Below are 20,096 nucleotides of genomic sequence, written 5' to 3'. Positions count from 1 at the left end.
GTCAATGAAAAAAGCAGGTAAACGTAAGTGATAATATAAAGATTGATGCATCAATTGTTTGATTTGACTATGTAGTTGTAAAACATTTTTTGACGTATATTTGGAGAGTGTGGAAGTGAATTTATGTCCGTTTTTCCTGGTCTGAAACTCACAGTTGCAGTTGTATTGAATTATTGGCAATGGCACATTTTGATGGTTCACTTGATCATGCTGAGTGAGATCATTAATCACTAGCTTGAGGTGTCACCAGCTACTATATTATTCCTTATTGACAAAAATCCTATTTTCAAGATCAGTTTAGGGGCCTAAATCATTTTGTATTTAGGTTTCCATGAAACATTTCTGAATACTGACCTCGGTTAAACAAAAATCAGTAGAAATGCGATAACTAGGTAGCTTTAAATTGCAGTAAGTAAGGCAGTGAGTTGGAGAATTGACTTTTAAATATCAACAACTTACAAAAAACAAAAATATGACAACGTGAGAACTGAATAAAAAGAACTGTATGTATTGAATGCATTGAGCTAAATAAAAGGATCAACCTAAATGTCAACGCTAAGTTTTTGATGCGCTAACAAGATCAAACACTCAACTCAGCAGAACAGTGCAAAAAAAATGTTTAGGCTTTGTACATGGATCCCAGATTGAATGTTAATACTATAACATGTGTTTACATTAAACAGAAAGTAGTGATAAAGACAGTCTTTACTAATAGCTAAGTCACCATTTGTGCTTGTTAGTTGGCTCACACAAAGAAGTCCATGTAGATAAATAAATTAGTATTAGCTCTTATTTTATGGCTTTATGAATTATGTGCAATTTCAAAATGTTGCATGTACTGTACTTACACCTTTGGTTCTTGAATAATGAATTTTATACTAATTGATGCTAATAATGAACCAGAGCTAAGAGCAAAGAAATATAGAGAAATATAGTATTGATGTTTGCCAGAAATAATCTTCCTTGCAGCGTCTGGCTTTAAATACCAGGGACTATGTGAAGTTTAAGGGTTAGGGCTAAAGGGAGAAAAACTGAAATACATTTTGATGGTCTTATAGACAGTTTGGTGTAAAATACAATATAAAAACTCCTTTATAGATGAATAACAGAAGAGGTTATTTGCTTTCCCCTTTGAAGTGTGCATCACTTAAAACTACCATGAATATATGTACTGAGAGAGAAATCAGGAAGGCTCTTTAATCTATTTCTGCATCGACACTTTTTGTTGCAGTGTATTGATATGAATGGATGTATCAAACATTCCAGCAACATACTGTATTTTAAATCTTGTGTCATTAAAACTCACATGTGTTTTATTATCAACAGTGGTGGGATATAATCAATTTTCAGTTACTTTACTTGAGTTTATTCTTGTGGAAATTTTTTACTTTTACCTCCTCCATCACTGGAGCTTATCGTACACAAAGGGATGAAAGAGACAAAATTGTTTGACTGATGTATCATTTATAGCGCTACACTAGGGCCAGAATGAATGCAGATGTCTCGAAGTTGTGGTCACAGTACTTCATCATCTTGCTAGTGATAATGAAGAGGACATTTTTATAATTTCAAATGAAATGTTTCTATCACCTTAACAAATATCAGCAAACATACAAACTGTTTGTGTGCAATCTGTCGCACAGTGTGTTGCTAGCTAAAAATACAGCTGCTATATTTCCCTGGGACAGAACGACACATAACTTTACCCAGAGATGGAGAGAGACGTTAGAAAGACAGAACACGAGAGGCAAGAGAGAGTCTGATATGAAGACAGCATAAATACTAAACAATTAGTAGGGGATGTAACATTTACTTACATATTGCTGCCTTCAGTTTATTCACAATGAGCAGTAAACCTCAGAGCAGCAGGAGCACAGGTTAGCTCATCACATTATGCACACAAAAAACTACTGGAGTTACCAACAGAAAATTATTACCTCAGCAAAGGAAGTTATGTTTTTGATAGTGTTTGCCTGTTGATGTGCATGTCATTACGCCTGTAAGCACAGCAGCTCAAAAAATCTTGAATTCTGACAAAAAGGCTGAAGAGTGGTATGATGTTAGCAATGGCTTGCATCCACCAAGATCTTCAAGGTCAACTGATTTATTGGTTGAAAATAAAAAAAAACCCTTCTAACTTGTGTGGTGTGTATTGTTACCTTAAAGAAAGTATAAAGATTTAAAATATATCACAAGGTCAATAAATAGATCGATCTGAAGTTCACAGTGATATAGATATAAAAGATATAAAATGACAATAGGTTTGTAGACTGACAACAACAAGTTGGCATGAGTTGCAATTAAAAGATTATAATCATTTAAATACATAACTTTGATACATATATGGTGTTCTATTAGTATTATTTTTTCAAACATTGAAATTAATGCTGCACATGGATTATAGCCACATAAACAATGATACTCAAAATAATGTGAAATATATTCAAAGGAGTTTCAACAGGACAAACACCTGCACTTTGAACTTGTTTTCACTGCATTACAAACTTCCTAAAATATGTTTAAAAGGTACAAATAAATACTTCCCAGAGAGCGAGCCGCTTTGGTAGAGGTGTGTGTTTCCTTATTGCTTCTTATTGTGAGTTGTGTTTTCCTCACACGAAGCCACTACAACTGAAGATACAACAAACCTTGGGTACTCCCTCCTGCTGAATTCCAGTTTAACACTTGACTATAGTCATTTTGCTGTTTAGGCATAGAGGCAAAGTCATCCTCTACAAAGTAAGGCCGAGAAAATTGAGCTGTTGTTTTTTTAATTTTGCTTCACTGGTTGTGTCCTGCATAACAGATTCAAGATGAGTACATTTTTTAAAAATTACAATTTAGATCGGAATAACATTTGTATTCTGATTTACTAATATTACTTTACTGATAATATATTATCCTAAAATGCAGGCTAGCTTTGTAAAAACAAATAAATAGCTGGTAGAAATGTCCTTTAAAGAGATTCTTGTTACTTTCTTATTTAGAGTACTTTTAAGAGCCTGTACTATTCACTTTAACTTAACAGAGTATCTGAGTAAAGACTGTCTCTATTTTTGCCACTTTTGTGATGAGAAAATGAGAGTAAAATAATAATAATAACAAAAAGTAACAAAACTCCCACCCACACAAATACACACAGAAAAAAAGAACATGCCATTACCTCTGGCCAAGATTGGCCTTGACTTTGCTTATCTGAGGCAGCACTGCTATTCATGCCCTAATTTGCTTACCCATAAGGAACAAAAATGAATTACTCTATGATTTCGATGCTCGCTCCCAAGGATATCCAAAAGTTATTTGTCACTGTATGAAGGAATACAAGAAATAGAAAAATAATAAGCTGGTTTAAAAAAGAGAAAGACACCTAAAGTGATTTAGGATATTATAGCATGAAAAGGTAAGTTCAAGTTGACACTTACCATGACTGTCACTATATACTGCATATATGTATATGCATATATACAGTGTCTGTGAGCTGAATGACAGTGGTAAAATGGAAAATGGAGACGCATACTTTTAAAAGTCAGAGCTACACTACTTTTCACCACTTTCAACATCAACATGTCTATCATGACTAACTGACTACATCAGTGCCTTCACAAGCACTTAAGGAAAGAACATCAGCAAGAAACCCCAAAAGCTCCCATAGGACTTTGTCCCACAAAAATGTTTTGGATAATGAGCTGCCTGCATAATTCATGACAGTGTGACAGGTTGTTTAGTTTCCAGTGGTTATGAAAACTAATCATAAACTAAATACAGCACATCGACTTATTATTCTAGGGGTTATTTCAAAATTAGTCTTGGAACATGGAAAATAATGTTGGATGGCGAGTGTAAATGGTTGTGATTCTATGTGTAAGGGTTAATGTTTAATACTGTATGTCTTAGATATAGCCTAATAGAGTACATCTAGAAGTTAACAACAACAGCTTTCATAGTGAGAGGCAGAATGTGCTTTCGAAAAGCAGCTATAGGTGTAATTTCAGGATGTGAAAATGGCACTTTCATAAAGTCACATTACACCTTAACCTAAATCGAACCCCTGTGCTGCAAAGTAAACAAAAGCTAAGCTCCTGCTCTCTCTGAAGTGTTCAATTTCCAACTAAAATTGTGCTTAACCCACCAAGATCTATTCATCATGCAGTAACAGTGGCACTTAAGTCAAGAAAAACAAAATGCACAAAGGAGATAATTGCTTTAAAATAATTGCTTTTCCTCTTGGCTAAATGGAAAGGCTGATCTTTCACGATTCAATTATGAATATTCAGAATCTGATCTGATCAGCATGTGGCAGAAATATGGCTGTAAACATTTTTTGCTCTACAAAAATATCCTCTTTTTTTTTTACCCCACATCACTGATTATAGCAGTATTTCAAAGTAAATGAAAAACCTGGGCTAATTAATCGAGAAGCATGCTCCCACTTCTGTCAAAATAAGCATGTGTACAATTGCCTTGGGATTTCTGTGCACCTGAGGCAATTTCATAAAGCCTGTGAAAAACAGATTTATGCAGCAATGTATAACATTTGTACTCTGTAATTACTCCAATTTAGAGTTTTAGTATTACAAAACAGTTACTTGAAAATTTGATATCAAAAACAAAACTGCAGAGATGGTTGAAAAAAATCCACCAGTCAGATAAAGTGAACATTTTCTGATGTTTATCAGGTTGTTTTTTTCCATTTATGGGTTGATTTCTGTGGTGCAGTGTTACCTGTGACACTTTCAGCATACAATATATGATACGGCTATAGGAGTTTGAGAAATGCTAGAGTGATCAGACACTTTTTTTATAAGATTAAATGGCTTTTTACAATATTGATGTCATACACATGCATAAGACAAAACAATTATTCAAATGTAAAGCTTCTGAAATTATATAATTAAAAAACAACCAAACAAAAAAAACTTCCTTTTGCAGTGAACTCTGCTGCATTAGCTAATTTTTTTAGTTGGCCATGATACCTTATCAGAGCAACTGAACTGCCACAACAAATTGAGTTTGTAGACCCGTTATCTATACACAGTAAAAATGAAAATAAGCTATTTTAATCTGAGTAAAGTTTTACAATTTAATCATTTAATTTAATAATTTATTAATAATTTTAATACATTTATAATTTTAAATGGCTCAAATAAAAACATTTACCACTGGCAACAAACATAATTTTGTCAGTCAAACAAACTTTCCTACATAGTTGCCCTGATATACTTTTTCAAAGCTGTGTAACAAAGACTTGTAAATTGTAGCCACCGAAGAATAACTTTCCCTTGAGGGTTAGGGTTAAGGTTAGAATTAGCATCATGCATGTGTGCTTCCTTTCAAGTGTACATGTATGTATATGCACTTGCAAGCATCTGCACAGACAGCACACTAACACAATGCTAGCCAAGAAGCCAGAGTGACGTTGTTAGTGAAACCTGAGCTGACGTACACATTTTCACCAGCCTAGCATGCTTTAACTACTTATCAGAGGTTCCACATTGGTGTCATATTATGAGATGATGGAACCAAAATGTGAACTGCAGACATTTTAGTTTCACAATCGTCAAAAGCATAAGAACCCGGTGTGTGAAGTGACAAATGTTACTTCAAATGTTTTGAATGGCTAAGGGATCATGAATACTAAAGATGTGATATTTGATTTTATTTAAATTCATTTTGATAAGCAAATTGAAGCTCAGAAGGGGTTCAAATGTGTTCAAGAATTATCCAACCATCCATTCTCTCCCACTTATCCATTTCAGGGTGATGGTGCTGGAGCCTATCCCACCTACCTGTCCCACCCTCGACAGCTTGCCAGCCTGTGACAGGTAATCGAGAATTAATTCAACAATACTATATAACTACAGTGGGGCAAAAAAGTATTTAGTCAGCCACCGATTGTGCAAGTTCCCCCACTTAAAATGATGACAGAGGTCAGTAATTTGCACCAGAGGTACACTTCAACTCTGAGAGACAGAATGTGAAAAAAAAAATCCATGAATCCACATGGTAGGATTTGTAAAGAATTTATTCGTAAATCAGGGTGGAAAATAAGTATTTGGTCACCTCAAACAAGGAAAATCTCTGGCTCTCACAGACCTGTAACGTCTTCTGTAAGAAGCTTTTCTGTCCCCCACTCGTTACCTGTATGAATGGCACCTGTTTGAACTCATCATCTGTATAAAAGACACCTGTCCACAGCCTCAAACAGTCAGACTCCAAACTCCGCCATGGCCAAGACCAAAGAGCTTTCGAAGGACACCAGGAAAAGTATTGTAGACCTGCACCAGACTCGGAAGAGTGAATCTACAATAGGCAAGCAGCTTGGTGTGAAAAAATCAACTGTGGGAGCAATCATCAGAAAATGGAAGACATACAAGACCACTGATAATCTCCCTCGATCTGGGGCTCCACGCAAGATCTCATCCCGTGGGGTCAAAATGATCATGAGAACGGTGAGCAAAGATCCCAGAACCACACGGGGGGACGTGGTGAATGACCTGCAGAGAGCTGGGACCAAAGTAACAAAGGTCACCATCAGTAACACACTACAACGGCAGGGAATCAAATCCCGCAGTGCCAGACGTGTTCCGCTGCTGAAGCCAGTGCATGTCCAGGCCCGTCTGAAGTTTGCCAGAGAGCACATGGATGATACAGCAGAGGATTGGGAGAATGTCATGTGGTCAGATGAAACCAAAGTAGAACTTTTTGGTATAAACTCAACTCGTCGTGTTTGGAGGAAGAAGAATACTGAGTTGCATCCCAAGAAGAGCTTTCTTGAGCTCTCAGCGAAGGCGGTCGCACTTTCTCCTCTCCTCCTCACCCTTATCTTCCCTGCTTCGCCTCTATGTCCTTGTCTTGTCTTGTGTGAATTTACTTTCCCTGGAACAGTCTCTCACTGTCGTTCTCTAAACCTAAAAGAGAATTATGGATTTGATCAACTGGTCTCTGAGTGCTATTGACACCCTTAACGAGAAGTCGGGGCTCGGGAGAGCCTGAGTGCCCTGGAGGGACTTTCCCTGCCGGTTACACGATGGACGGGTGGAGAACTGGAGGACCGTGTGCCTGGCGGGACTATCGATCGAGGACGCTGAAGATATCTACCTATTCGGAACCATGATAACAGGGTTCATGCTGATCGGCGTTGGCTTAGCCCTGGTTTATCAGAGAAATAAGAAAGCGGAACCGGCTGTTCAAACCCCCACAAGGCTGCCCGCTGGATTCGAAGCGACGGGACGAGGTGCGACCTCTCACAACGAACGTAATATGGTCAACACCTTGGAGACGCTTACAGCTGCTGTGAAGGCTCAAAACAACACCATTGAGCGTATGAGGGGAAACATCAGAGAGAGGCCTGCTCAAAATGAGACCCTTGAGCGACAGTTGGAAAACATCGCGGAACGGATCACTGCAGTTGTGAGGTCTCAGAATCAAAAGACTGACAACACCACGGAACAGAAGTTTGATACCATCATGGGGAGGCTCGCAGCTCTTCAACGGGAGATCGAGAGACCAGCCTCGGAGTGCTAGAATTCGAGCTGCTCACAAAGGAGAAATCAACAATATTCAACATTTGGACACCACGGCCCCAGCTGCAGGCCCAAGGCTGGAGCCCACCAAAACAACTCCCTGATAACGACTGTGTGATGACTATTCTTCCCGCCCCATGAAGGACACCTGGATTGGCTGGAGGACTGTTTACTTAGCCTGATAGGCCGAAGGACACTGTCTCAGCTAAACTATGGACACGCACACACACACACTTACACTGATAAGCACTCACTCATCCCCCTCCCTTTCCAACGCCTTCGATGCTTGTGCCCTACCGGGGATGATAGCAGTCAACTGGACCAGCACAGATGCTGCAGGACCGGATGCGCTGTCTACGCCGGCTCTCTCTTACCCTTTACCCACCCCTGTTGCTTGTCTCGTGTTTCTATGGTGTATTGATAGTCATGTGCTTTTGTGCTGAGGTGTTTTTTCTTTTATCAAACTGTTCTCCCACTAGGAGCTCAGTCTGAGTGGAGTTTTTTTTTCTCCTCCTCTTACCTCATGTAGTGTATTTTCGTTGTTTTTTTCCTATCAGCCTACCTTCTGACATGTCTGCCCAATGTGATGTTTGTGTAAAGTTGGTCAGAAGGTTCCTTTGTGAGTGCGCATGCGCCATTAGCGTGCTGCCTGCTGTAACCCCTAATTTCCCTCGGGATGAATAAAGTATTCTGATTCTGATTCTGATTCTGAGAACACCATACCTACTGTGAAGCATGGGGGTGGAAACATCATGCTATGGGGCTGTTTTTCTGCCAAGGGGACAGGACGACTGATCCGTGTTAAGGACAGAATGAATGGGGCCATGTATCGTGAGATTTTGAGCCAAAACCTCCTTCCATCAGTGAGAACTTTGAAGATGAAACGAGGCTGGGTCTTCCAACATGACAATGATCCAAAACACACCGCCCGGGCAACAAAGGAGTGGCTCCGTAAGAAGCATTTGAAAGTCCCGGAGTGGCCTAGCCAGTCTCCAGACCTCAACCCCATAGAAAATCTGTGGCGGGAGTTGAAAGTCCGTGTTGCTCGGCGACAGCCCCAAAACATCACTGCTCTCGAGAAGATCTGCATGGAGGAATGGGCCAAAATACCAGCTACTGTGTGTGCAAACCTGGTAAAGACCTATAGTAAACGTTTGACCTCTGTTATTGCCAACAAAGGTTATGTTACAAAGTATTGAGTTGTATTTTTGTTATTGACCAAATACTTATTTTCCACCCTGATTTACGAATAAATTCTTTACAAATCCTACCATGTGGATTCATGGATTTTTTTTTCACATTCTGTCTCTCACAGTTGAAGTGTACCTCTGGTGCAAATTACTGACCTCTGTCATCATTTTAGGTGGGGGAACTTGCACAATCGGTGGCTGACTAAATACTTTTTTGCCCCACTGTACATACTGTATGCTTAATTTAGGTGTGTCGTACTTGAACTGTACTTTACATGTTTAGATCATTTGAAAGAAGGAAGGGGATATTCCAAAGACAGCGAGTATAGCGGTACAGGCCAGGTACACAGAGAGACGCGGGAGCCGAATAGAAATGCAAGTGTTTTGGGAAAAAGTGAAGAAACAAGTGAAAATGTAAAATGAGTGCAGAATTGTTTCATCAGTCAACCAGGGGATTTGCAACAAAAGTACCTACGTGGATACTTCATGTCAAGTAAACCAAAACGTATCGGTCTGAAAAAAATGCTGTGGCTCCAAAGCATTCTTAATATCTTCCAGCTGTACATTTTTGGTAGTGCGCCCGGTTGTTTCAGTTGCTGGACACAACTTGTTATTGAGTCAGACTGACCTGATCTCCCCTGGATCTTCCGTAACCAACACGTCTGTCTTACAGCTGGCAATGGGGTTGATTGACAGTTCCACCGGTGGCACAACAAAGCTTTTGCTGACAGGCAGCCACAGCCCTTGGCCCAGACTGTAGAATGATCTGTGTTGGCATGATCACAAGACATAAATGCCAGTTGCATTACCATCACATAACCACAATTTGTTTTACACAAAAGCACACACTGTGTGCAAACACAGCAGTATTTGCAGATAGAAAAACATACAAAAGATTCTATGAAAACAACAATGAAACAATGAAACAACAATGAAAAACATATGTTTAAAATATGAGATGTGTGGTGAGGGTCTCACATGTAGAATTTGAAGTATGTTTAATACGGATCATGGGCAATTTCTCAGTTATTTGCATCATTTATTATGTGATAGAATAGAAGAATAAAACATATAAAGATATTTGAACACATATTAAAAAAAGTCTTGTAATTTTCTTTTCCTTTTTTAAATAATTATTGTAAGAAGAAAGTTAACTATGAAGACTATGTGTGACTATATGCTATAGTCAAGTAAACCTTTTTAGTGAACAAGAAAATAAGTTCAAGCTTATAGTGATAATACTGTTTCAACACTGCTTAACATATTTTCTCCTCCTTCAATGTAAGTCCAGTTCATTGCTTATGAATGCAGTTTATATGACCTGGTCAGGGTGTTATGAATATAATCTGATTTTTCCAGAGACCTTTCTTATGAGTGAAGATTAATAGCCATAACAGGCAACCCTGCAGACATGTTTCCGGGGAAAACACAACATCAGATATGATAATAGCAGAGCACATTTTAGCTTTGCATAATGCACTCAAATGCATCTGGACAGGTACTGTAGGCCACAAAATCCCAGAAAAACAGGGCCTGTCAAGAAGGTTCGCATTATGTATTTGCTATCAATCTCTCGTTTTACTTCGCATAAAATATATTATTGAATTTCTTCATCATTCGCCACCATCTTTACTTTATTTAACTTTATTCCCAGTTAAATATTGCTGACCTACAACCCTTACAACCTGGCAAACATGAATGGGTACAAGGTCTGGGCGGCTGTAACTTAGGGCGTAGAGCAGGTCATCTACCAATTGGAAGATTGGTGGTTTGATCCCTGGCTGTTCCAGTTTGCATGCCAAAGTATCCTTTGGCATTGAAAAAAGGTGGTCTCTAATGTGTTCATCAGTGTGAACGTGTGTGAACGTGTGTGAACGTCAGACAGATTGCACTTTGGCACAGAACAAAAGTGCTTGTATTAATATGGGAAAATGAGGTAAATTGATTAAAGCGCTTTGAATGTTCCAGTAGAGTAGAAAAGCACTACATAAGAACCTGTCCATTTACTATTTCCATACTTTTCTTTCATATGGATCATAGTTCCAAACATTAACATGGAAAACCATCAACTTGTACAAAACACAGCTGTCAATATATTGACTAAAATAACAAATTTCAGTTCTTAAAGACATTTGTTATGGGGCCCTCATGTCTTCATATCACAAGGTGCTTATTTTTTCATTGTTCCTTTTCAAGGAAAATGTAAGCAGCAACCCTGGTTTCCTATAAAACTCCCCATCTGTGAAAGCACTTGGTTTAGCTCGTCTATTCACTGTCATAAGACTGTCCAGCTGAAGAGCATTAGAGTCTTTTCTCCTCCTCCCCAGAACAGCATTGCTAGAAAACTGCTTCATCTTTACTCACTTTGTTGACTATCTGTATCAGCATGTTCACGGCTGAATCTATTTGTGTTCTGCAGCTGTATGTGGTGTCCTTCGTCTTTCTTCTCTCGCAGACTCTCGGCTGACACAGTGCTTAATCTATAAAAGTTTAGTTGCTGCTTTTGTGTGCTAGTGATGCCCGAGTCCTATCTCCAGCTTGAAACAGGGTTTTGCTTGGTATTTTGCCTTTAGCGCCTCATTTCTTACAGTGGACTCACAGTGGCTGGCAAACGCTGCAAGGTCATTGTGATAAGGAGTGAGATAACTGTGACAAAGAGCTGTTCCTACCTACGTATTGGAAGGGTAGAGAGCATGAAATCGAGAAAGATTTCACAAAATCAAAAGTTTAAACATTCCATTCTTTAGTTACACAGTTAAGCAAAACTAAAGGGAAAATTGACCACATTGACCAGCTTTTTCTTTTAAATCTCTATAATCAGGTTTACCCTGAGATTTTCATTTTTACACTTCTTGGGGAAAAAAAGAAATAACACAATGACACCATCAAGGATGAGAAGTGTAACAAAAATGCCAGTAAAAGTATTTTAAAGGAATCCAATCAGGCCTGGTCCTTGGGCTATTCTCTACACACTCAGAGAGATCCACCATGGGGTGTACTTGTGTGTCCATTTGCCTTTGTCTATGTGCATCTGTCAGGTGCTCATCTCCATGCTCTGTCACACTCATGCACACACATACAAGATGACACAAGAAATGCCACTTTCATTCCATTGTGTGTCCACAGAGTCCACAGATGGCCAGCACAAGTCAAGCGCTGAGGAGGTGCACCAGAAGGGTCTTACCTGAAGATTCTCTCCGGGGCCTGTTCTCCTGTAACTAGGTCATACCCTTTCTCCAAGTTAGCATATGGCCATGGACTTGACAGGGGAAAGACGATAAAGGAATGCATGATCAAAGACAGTGATTTATCAGCATTTTTAAAATAATCTAACAGATGTTTTTATGTAATTCCATCAAGTCTTCTCATTTATATTGTTGTTTTTCATGCACAAAGCCTTTTAGTTCAGCATTTTAAGTACTTCAAAGTGTATATAATATTATGTATAAAACATATCTGAATACAAAAACTGAAAAACTGTCATTTAATTAACATTTCTGTCTGCTGTACAAGACTATACTGTGTCTGCTGCTACTCTTAAAAAAAGAAAAAGCAATGGGCATTTGATTGGTTACTGGACTGAATCCAGGGGATGACAGGTGCTGGTGAGTAACAATGTGAGACCAATGATGGGTTAGGCTAGCTAAGTGTCAAACAAGGTCAGAGTCAGAGGGATCATTTCAGTGCCTGTCAAGCACTCTTCAGTGACTTTACTTCTTTCCCATTCATGCATTTCATCTCAGCCCTCCACTCCTGTTTTTTTGTCAATAACGTCGATTCTCATTTCTAATTTCTTCAACCTATACACCCGATTCCCTTTAAAAAGACTACTTCTTCAAGCCTGTATTGGTAGAAGTGTATGTTTTATCATATTAACTACAAACTGCTATTTTCCAAACCATGTAGGAAGCGTTCTAAGTTTCTTTTCATTTTAATACTGAGATGATCATCCTGCAGAGAACTGCAAATCCATCACAGTGAACAGCTCACCTTTATTTTAGATAAAGTTAATATAGTGCAATGATGTGGTTGTACTACCGGCTCTGAAGTCATGCGTAAGGTTGTAAAGTACAAGTGAATCTCTATATATTAGTGGAATAACTACACACAACACAACTTACCCTTCGTTGCGACTCCAGTCGCTGCGCACACAGAGATGCTTATGAACGGGATCAGGGGAATAACCCTCATGACAGCTACATTCTCCTGCCGTACAGAGAAAAACAAACATGCACAGTGGCAGATATTTATCTATCACCCTGATCTCTTCATTTATTAGAGATGTACCAAACTAAATGTTACATGATGTAAAACCTAATTCTTTTCAGGCAAATATTGTACCTAGATTTATTTCTGTCATGTTGATTGTGCAGTAATTGCCATATTCACTACTGTTTTACGTCCAGATTACAATTCAATACTTCAGTTGTATATATTTAACACCAGTTCATGCCTGTAGCCGTCTCAGGATGCTTTATACTGAAAGGAAAAGACTTTACACCATTAGAGAGAGAACATAATTAAAATATTCTTTATAATCAGTTTTCTATGTGAATGGCTTGGTTGTCAAGGGGAAAGTGGAGCTAGAAAATAATAGCATATGGAGACAACCACAGCAACAACAACAAAAAAGACAACATATAAACAGCAGGAGAAATTCGACAATTAATGATATGTAATACTGTCATATCAATAATATTCAGGTATAAAAAGTGGGAACTAAAAGAGAAGCTCACAGTGGATGATCCCAAATCTCCAAGGGTGAGTTCAGGGTCACCTGATCTAGCCCTAACTATAGAAAAAGGGAACCAAAAGAAAGTTTAAAGCCTCATCTTCAATGGACAGAGGGCATCTGTCTCAGGACCCCTAGCTGTGAGCCAGCTGAACAGTAGAGGATTTATACATCGGGGAAACCAAACCACCTCTGGCTAAGCGGATGGCACAACACAGAAGAGCTACCTCGTCAGGCCAGGACTCTGCAGTCTATTTACACCTACAGGCCAGTGGACACTCTTTCAATGAGGAGGATGTACACATCCTGGACAGGGAGGAACGTTGGTTTGAGCGCAGAGTCAAGGAGGCCATTTACGTGAAAAGGGAAAGACCATCTCTGAATCGAGGAGGGGGCCTAAGGGTACATCTTTCGCCATCTTACAATGCTGTGGTTGCAGCCATTCCCCAACTCTCTCTGAATGGTACTCATGGCCATTGATCAGTGGTCTTTGATCAGTGGGTTTTGGTCAGTGGTTGTTGATCAATGGTCATGAGAATTTGCACAATTAAGATTAAGGAACTGACCTCCCAGCCCATTGTTCCTTCAGTGGGCTGGTTTCAGTCATTATGCAAATGTACTGTTTATAAGATTGGGGAAACCTGCAGTCAGCTGAGACTGAAGAAGTCACTTGGATGAGTGACGAAACGTTTCTCCCACAAAACGCTACGTCTAGATGAACAGAATCAACTTTTGGAGATTTACTTTCCTGGATGATTGAGCATGCATCAAGACATAATCTAAAATAAATTGATCATATTTAAAAATGAACCATTAATTTATCTGAGTTATCTGAACAGTCTTTTACAGATGCGGTTTGTAGACATGGTGATGCTGAGAGAGATCAATAGGAGTGAATGAGTTTAAATTAAAATTTGCAGTTTATAAAGCTGCTGTACTCGATGATGCCTTTGCGAGTATGAGTAAAACTTTATTTGTAAAGAAGTTAACAAAATCATTACCACGGAAAAGAACATACAAGGTTCAACAGAGCTATGGCTCTTTGTCAGAGTGGCTATGAACCTTGGGTCGTTTTTCTTTTCTTCTATCAATGATGAATAGTAGCTAGTATGAGCCTCACAGTGGGCATTTTTAAAAAAATAAATTAATCAACTCTTTCCAGGCTAGGTAAATTTCCTATAAATTAGTGAAACGCCACTTCCTTTCCAGCTTGTGGGTTTTTAAATCGTTCCAATAACTCAAACTTGTCTGATATGTTGCTTTATTTTGCAGAGGCACCTTTGCTGTGAGGCTGCAGCACTATAACCATGGCACATTGTATTTTATCTATCTATCTATCTCTCTCTCCCTCCATCCCTCTCTCCATCCATCTATCCATCTCTCCATCCCTCCCTTGGTTGCATTAAGTAAATTATACAATATGACTGTTATCAGTGCATCTCCTTTCAAACAGCTGAAGTCTCAGTCAGCATTGAAAAGACAAAGCAGTAACATACATGTGATTAGTTACACATGCGCTGATCAGTGTCATGAATTCCACTGAGAATCTGACAACTGGCTTTCTGTTTTCTCCCAATATTAGGACAAATCTTTCATCATCCTCAACTAAGGCATTTTTATCCTGGCTTCTCTACAGCTGGTGGGACAGATTGCACTGCAGAACAAACAGAGACGTTCAGACAGGGCTACAGCAGCTTTTTGCTGGTGCATAGCAGTTTAGGATTTACATTTCTTTCCTTGAGTAGCACTGAAGTTTAAAACCCCTTATTTTCAATATTGAAATTTCCTCATCAGATCAGTCACAGTGGGTAATTAGTATTTCGATGTGATCTTTATGCTGCCTAGTATAATAAATAAAATAGAGGAAAGTGCATTTTAAGTGATTGTATACATTTGTGAGATTTTGCCAAGGATGGCTTCTATAACCGTTGCATTGAAGTGCTCCCAGAATAAGTGCTTTTTGTTGACCTGTACAGAGGGATAACCCTGGAAAAATGTGTAATGGCCACCCTGTCTAGGCCATTCAAATTTTATCACTTAACGTTTAATAATTCATTGGTTGATATTATAGTCTTGAGACTGACTCAAGGAGTGATGCACCATCAAGATTCTGTCAAAGAGTAGCTTTCAGTGTGGCCTTGCTAAATGAAAAACTAAAGCTCTCGAAATGGTTCCATTTTTTAAAGTAGTAGTAAAATATCACAACATTCATCCAGCCATTTCATATAAAAGATCAATGAACAGCATAGAGTTTAATTAATCCAATCCAAGACTTTAGAGTGCTGTGAAAAAGTATTTACCCCTTCCTGATGTCTTATTTTTGCATATTTGTCACACTGAAATGTTTTGGATCACATAGGACCAAACCTATTTGGTCCTATGTGTAATTATGCAGTTATTAAAAGTGTTTAACCTCTTTTTTTGGAAAGCTGAGTTAAATTTTACTAGTCACACACAACCAGACATGTTAAATCAAGAAATCACTGTCAGACAATGTGAAGTAGTCTAAAAGATCCCAAAAAGCAACATACTATACAACAAAGTCATTTATATCTATCACTTTGAAAAGAGTTACTAAGCCACTTCTAAGGCTTTATGACTAGCAACTGTCCACAAATGGAGAAAATCTGGAACAGTGTTTGCAGCCTGCTACTGCTAACATAAAACTCAGCATTTCATAAAAAGAACAACAATATCAACTGTCAAAATGGTGGTGGTAGGGTGATGGTTTGGGGCTACTTTGCTGCTTCAGGACCTGGTTGACTTGCCGTAATAGAGAGAACCATGAATTCCTTCTTTGAGTTCTCTACCAGAAATTCCTGAAGGAGTATGTCCGCCCATCAGTTAATGGCCTAAGGCTCAATTACAATTGGGTTATACAGCAGGACACAGCAGCAAGTGTGACTGCAGTTCTTGCTACCAAGAGTGGCAAAACCACTTATTAGGTTTAGGGCTAAATTACTTTTTCCACATAGGTCAAGGTAGGTTTTGATGAGTTTTGGTGAATTAATTCATCTTTTCAAATCTGCATTTTATAATTAATTTTTTTATATTAGTCTAACATTAAAGACTGTTTGATGATCTGAAACGTATGAAGAAAATTAGAAAAGGCAAAAATACTTTTTTATATCACTGTCTTTTTAATAACTTGTGATATTCCTTTCTGTCCAGATTGCCACATTCTTTAACTGCGGTCTTCCAACACAGCCTTTTTAAACGGGGATGTATTGGGAAAGAAATTCAGAAAACAATATGCTCTCATGCACAACCCAAACGGCAGGCGGATAAAGAGGATCAGTAAGGGACAGGCAGGCCTTTATGGACTTTTTGGCAGTAAACCAGCTAATCAGATTTTGTCCCAGTACACCTGATGGCCAGTGCGCCACTAGCTATGGACAAATACTGCTCACAAATGCAATTTTTGATTTTACACTTTTGGCAGGATTGTAGTCTTTATGAGCTGGTATATCAAAACACCATGGTTGGTTTTGTTACACTAAACTACATTAAATTCAGGGAAATATTAAGGTTTGTGTTAAAATTACTACTCTGCCACTAAAGCTCATCGAATGTGGTCCTTCATTTTTGGCAAACAGATAACCTTTTCATGTTGCAAACACACACACACACACACACACACACACACACACACACACACACACACACACACACACACACACACACACACACACACTTCACGTTCCCATTGCTAGTCTTCACATACATATTTAACCTAGTTATACTGCATTCCTTCAGACTGCCAGAGGCTGCGCTTAGAAAAATCAATCTTGTGCATAAGCAGTCACATCACATGTTACCACACATGTTGGTAAGGTACCCTTATTATTATATTATTTTCTTTCTCCTTGAAGTCTGGTAGGAACATTTCCATTATTATGTTAGTGCCAGAGTAGCAACAGTGATGCAACCTGAATTATTTGTTTTGTTGCATATATCAGCAAAAATGCAATAGAAGCAAAACACCATCGATTTTAGAATCTGGTGTTGTTAAATACTGTAGTCCAGTTGTGTTTGTGTTTAGAAGATACCTCATTTTACTTTATTTCATTTTTACAAAATAGAAAACTACGTAATACTTAAATTGCTGGAGCTCTGTTGCTGAGTGAACTGGCTGAGTGTGTCTAGACTCTAGCCGCTAGCTGAACGCTTCACTTGCACTGTGTCATGTAATAGAGTTTAGGGCTTACATCACAGTTAGAATTTGGCCACATTTCCCACTGATGCCAACTCAATCGACTTTCTCTTTGAATAGAATAAATAAACAGATAAAAGCAACAACAACAAATATATCTACTCTTATAGTTAATTTTATATTGAAAGTGATATGATGTGATTCATATGAAGCAAGATGTCACAGATTTCTATAGTTAGATTTTTTTAACCACATATCCAGAGATTCAGAGAGAGAAATGGTCACACTGTTTTTAGTTCATGATTCTAAACTTTAATTATCCTACAGTCATTTTGGACAGTTTATTTGACATGGTCCTATCTTGCTCAAATTGTATAATCTTTCTGTTTCTACATCAGCATTCGTACTGAAGAAGAAATACAGCTGAACCCATTTGGTTAAAATTGATGATAAATTACTATAATTAAGAGAGTTAGTATTTGAGTACATGAGTGATTTGTGCATCTTGCTAACAGCAATTACAAATGTAATGTTTTGCTTTGATTTACATGTTTGTTTGAAATGGCTCCCGATGACAGATATTTGGACCTAATAATAACTGTGGAGACAACACGGCTCTTTGTAAATAGCTATTTCTGAGAGGAATCAAATCGAAGTCACGAATTGGACGTTTTTTTCCTTTAGCTTCGGATTTAATTAGAAGGCGAAAGCAAAACTCTCTCCCCTATTTTATCTTGGCTATGGTAATATTTCTTGTCTTGCCAGTGTATTATTCAATAATTACAATAATAATAAAACAATAATAATAATAACAACAACATGCATTTTTGCTCAGTACATGCCCCCTCAGTCAGTATCACCTGAATCAGATATTAGAGAAACTGGTTTGTGCTGGTTATAACTAGACATTCCTTTTTTATCATAAGTTGTGTTTACAGTTTAATTAACAATACCAGCTGTGGCAGAGGTATACATAAGGCCTAGACATAAAACCCATAGTGCTCCCACTAGATTGTCAGGAGAGGTAGATGAATTGTACAGCAGTACAGGCCTCAAAGCTGCAGGAGGACTGTAAATCTTTCCTACCTTGTTTCAGATTAAGTGCACCAGTCTAGGAGCACATTTTCTGTAAATCTTAAACAGCCTGTGTAAATAATCATTGAAGCAGGGCTCTTACCTTTCTGCAAGCGCATTTAAAGGAGGATCTAGTGATTAACAGAAATAGATAAGTCTGCTTGATTACACATTCTGCTGAATGAACTAACCTTTACATGACTTGCAAGCTCTGGGTTTTTTATCTCCATCTAAAAACCCAGAATGGGTGTAACATATTAAAAGGAAGATTTGAAGCAAGAATTAATGGCTTGTAGTAATTTCTTTTTAAATCTGAGGAACAACAGCAACAGTGAGCGTATCAGAAAAGCGTGGCAGGGAGGAGATAGCCAATAGTAAAATGTCTCTCTGAGCAGAAGAGAAAATGCAACAGTGTGGTTATTAAAGTTGAATATCACTGAGCTGCTAATGCAGTGTGGTAACTGCTTTTACGTTCACAGTGTACACTTGGCTTCTGTTATCAAGATAACAGATTCAGCAGGTTCATGCTCTCATCTGCTCTGTTTTAGGTTTCGTTGCTGATGTTTTGGGTCATTAAACGTATATTCTTATGAGCTACTTTACTTTGTTTATTATTTTTGAGAACAACATGTTCAAAGATATTTAACGAAGTAATTTTAATGGCTTTAACTCTTGTTTTGATCTGATGTTTGTATTTTTTCAGGTTGAGTAAAACTTTCTGCTCGTGTTAACCTTGAACAACTCTAACCACTAAAATGTGTATTGACAGCTAGTCTCTTTTTTTCTTTTGGATGGATCAGTACAAATTTAATGTTTCCATGTACGTCCTTCTCTCAGGGCTTTGAAAGAGCATGTTAACTCAGTGTTAACTCAGTGACTCCCAAGAAATGGTTGAATAATCAAAATATAGTGTAGGTCTAATTAAGAGCTAAATGCTTCCAAATAGCCATTTGTTAAAACCAATTATTTAACTGTGCTCAGAGAGTCCCTTCCCTGTACATTTCAGCCAGGTGTCTAAACAGGCACACAGCCTCACACCACCTAGCGATAATGACATCCTCTGTAAACACCAGTTTAAAATTGTCAATAAAATTTGTCACCATCCTTTCCTCATTCTCTGTCTCATTCTTTTGCTCTCTCACTTTCTCCTCTTATAAATTAAGAACGTGAAATGTATAACAATGGCAGGTGCTTGATCGCACGAACCATCTCTCTTCCTCTTGTATTAAACTGATGCTATAAACAATGTCATCATAATAATATCTCTGGCTGCCTGGATAATTTTCAAATTTTAAGGTTTATGATATTAGCACAGAAAAGACTTACTGTTGTTCTGGTGCCTATTTGCACTTGTTATAATATTGGAGAAGGCCTTAGGTATTATCATTGGGCAGATAAAATATAAGTGTTTCCTTTGAGCTGTA

At 38.2% G+C, this 20,096-nt stretch overlaps 1 protein-coding gene and 1 long non-coding RNA gene across 3 annotated transcripts in view; one reads left to right on the top strand and one right to left on the bottom strand.

Moving 5' to 3' along the window:
* The window catches only part of LOC145430010 (uncharacterized), a 38,212-nt gene extending 18,433 nt beyond the window's left edge, over positions 1-19,779 (top strand). The window contains exons 2-3 of the long non-coding RNA XR_013910385.1: positions 5,757-5,822; positions 11,840-19,779. This is a non-coding gene — a long non-coding RNA (uncharacterized LOC145430010). The remainder of the gene's footprint in view (positions 1-5,756; positions 5,823-11,839) is intronic.
* astn2 (astrotactin 2) overlaps positions 1-20,096 on the bottom strand; it is a 299,114-nt gene that overhangs the window by 128,687 nt on the left and 150,331 nt on the right. Inside the window, exons 8-10 of one of the 2 annotated variants that reach the window (XM_026173680.2) lie at positions 12,835-12,919; positions 11,898-11,972; positions 9,342-9,479 (exon numbers count right to left, since the gene is read on the bottom strand). In XM_026173680.2, coding sequence (XP_026029465.1) covers positions 9,342-9,479; positions 11,898-11,972; positions 12,835-12,919 — 298 coding nt within the window. The remainder of the gene's footprint in view (positions 1-9,341; positions 9,480-11,897; positions 11,973-12,834; positions 12,920-20,096) is intronic. The other variant, XM_080304251.1, reaches the window with a different exon arrangement.

Source organism: Astatotilapia calliptera, chromosome 7 (genome assembly GCF_964374335.1).
Source record: "Astatotilapia calliptera chromosome 7, fAstCal68.1, whole genome shotgun sequence".
NCBI lineage: Eukaryota > Metazoa > Chordata > Actinopteri > Cichliformes > Cichlidae > Astatotilapia > Astatotilapia calliptera.
The sequence above is the reverse complement of the archived record's forward strand: the minus strand, read 5'-3'. Positions and strand labels throughout refer to the sequence as shown.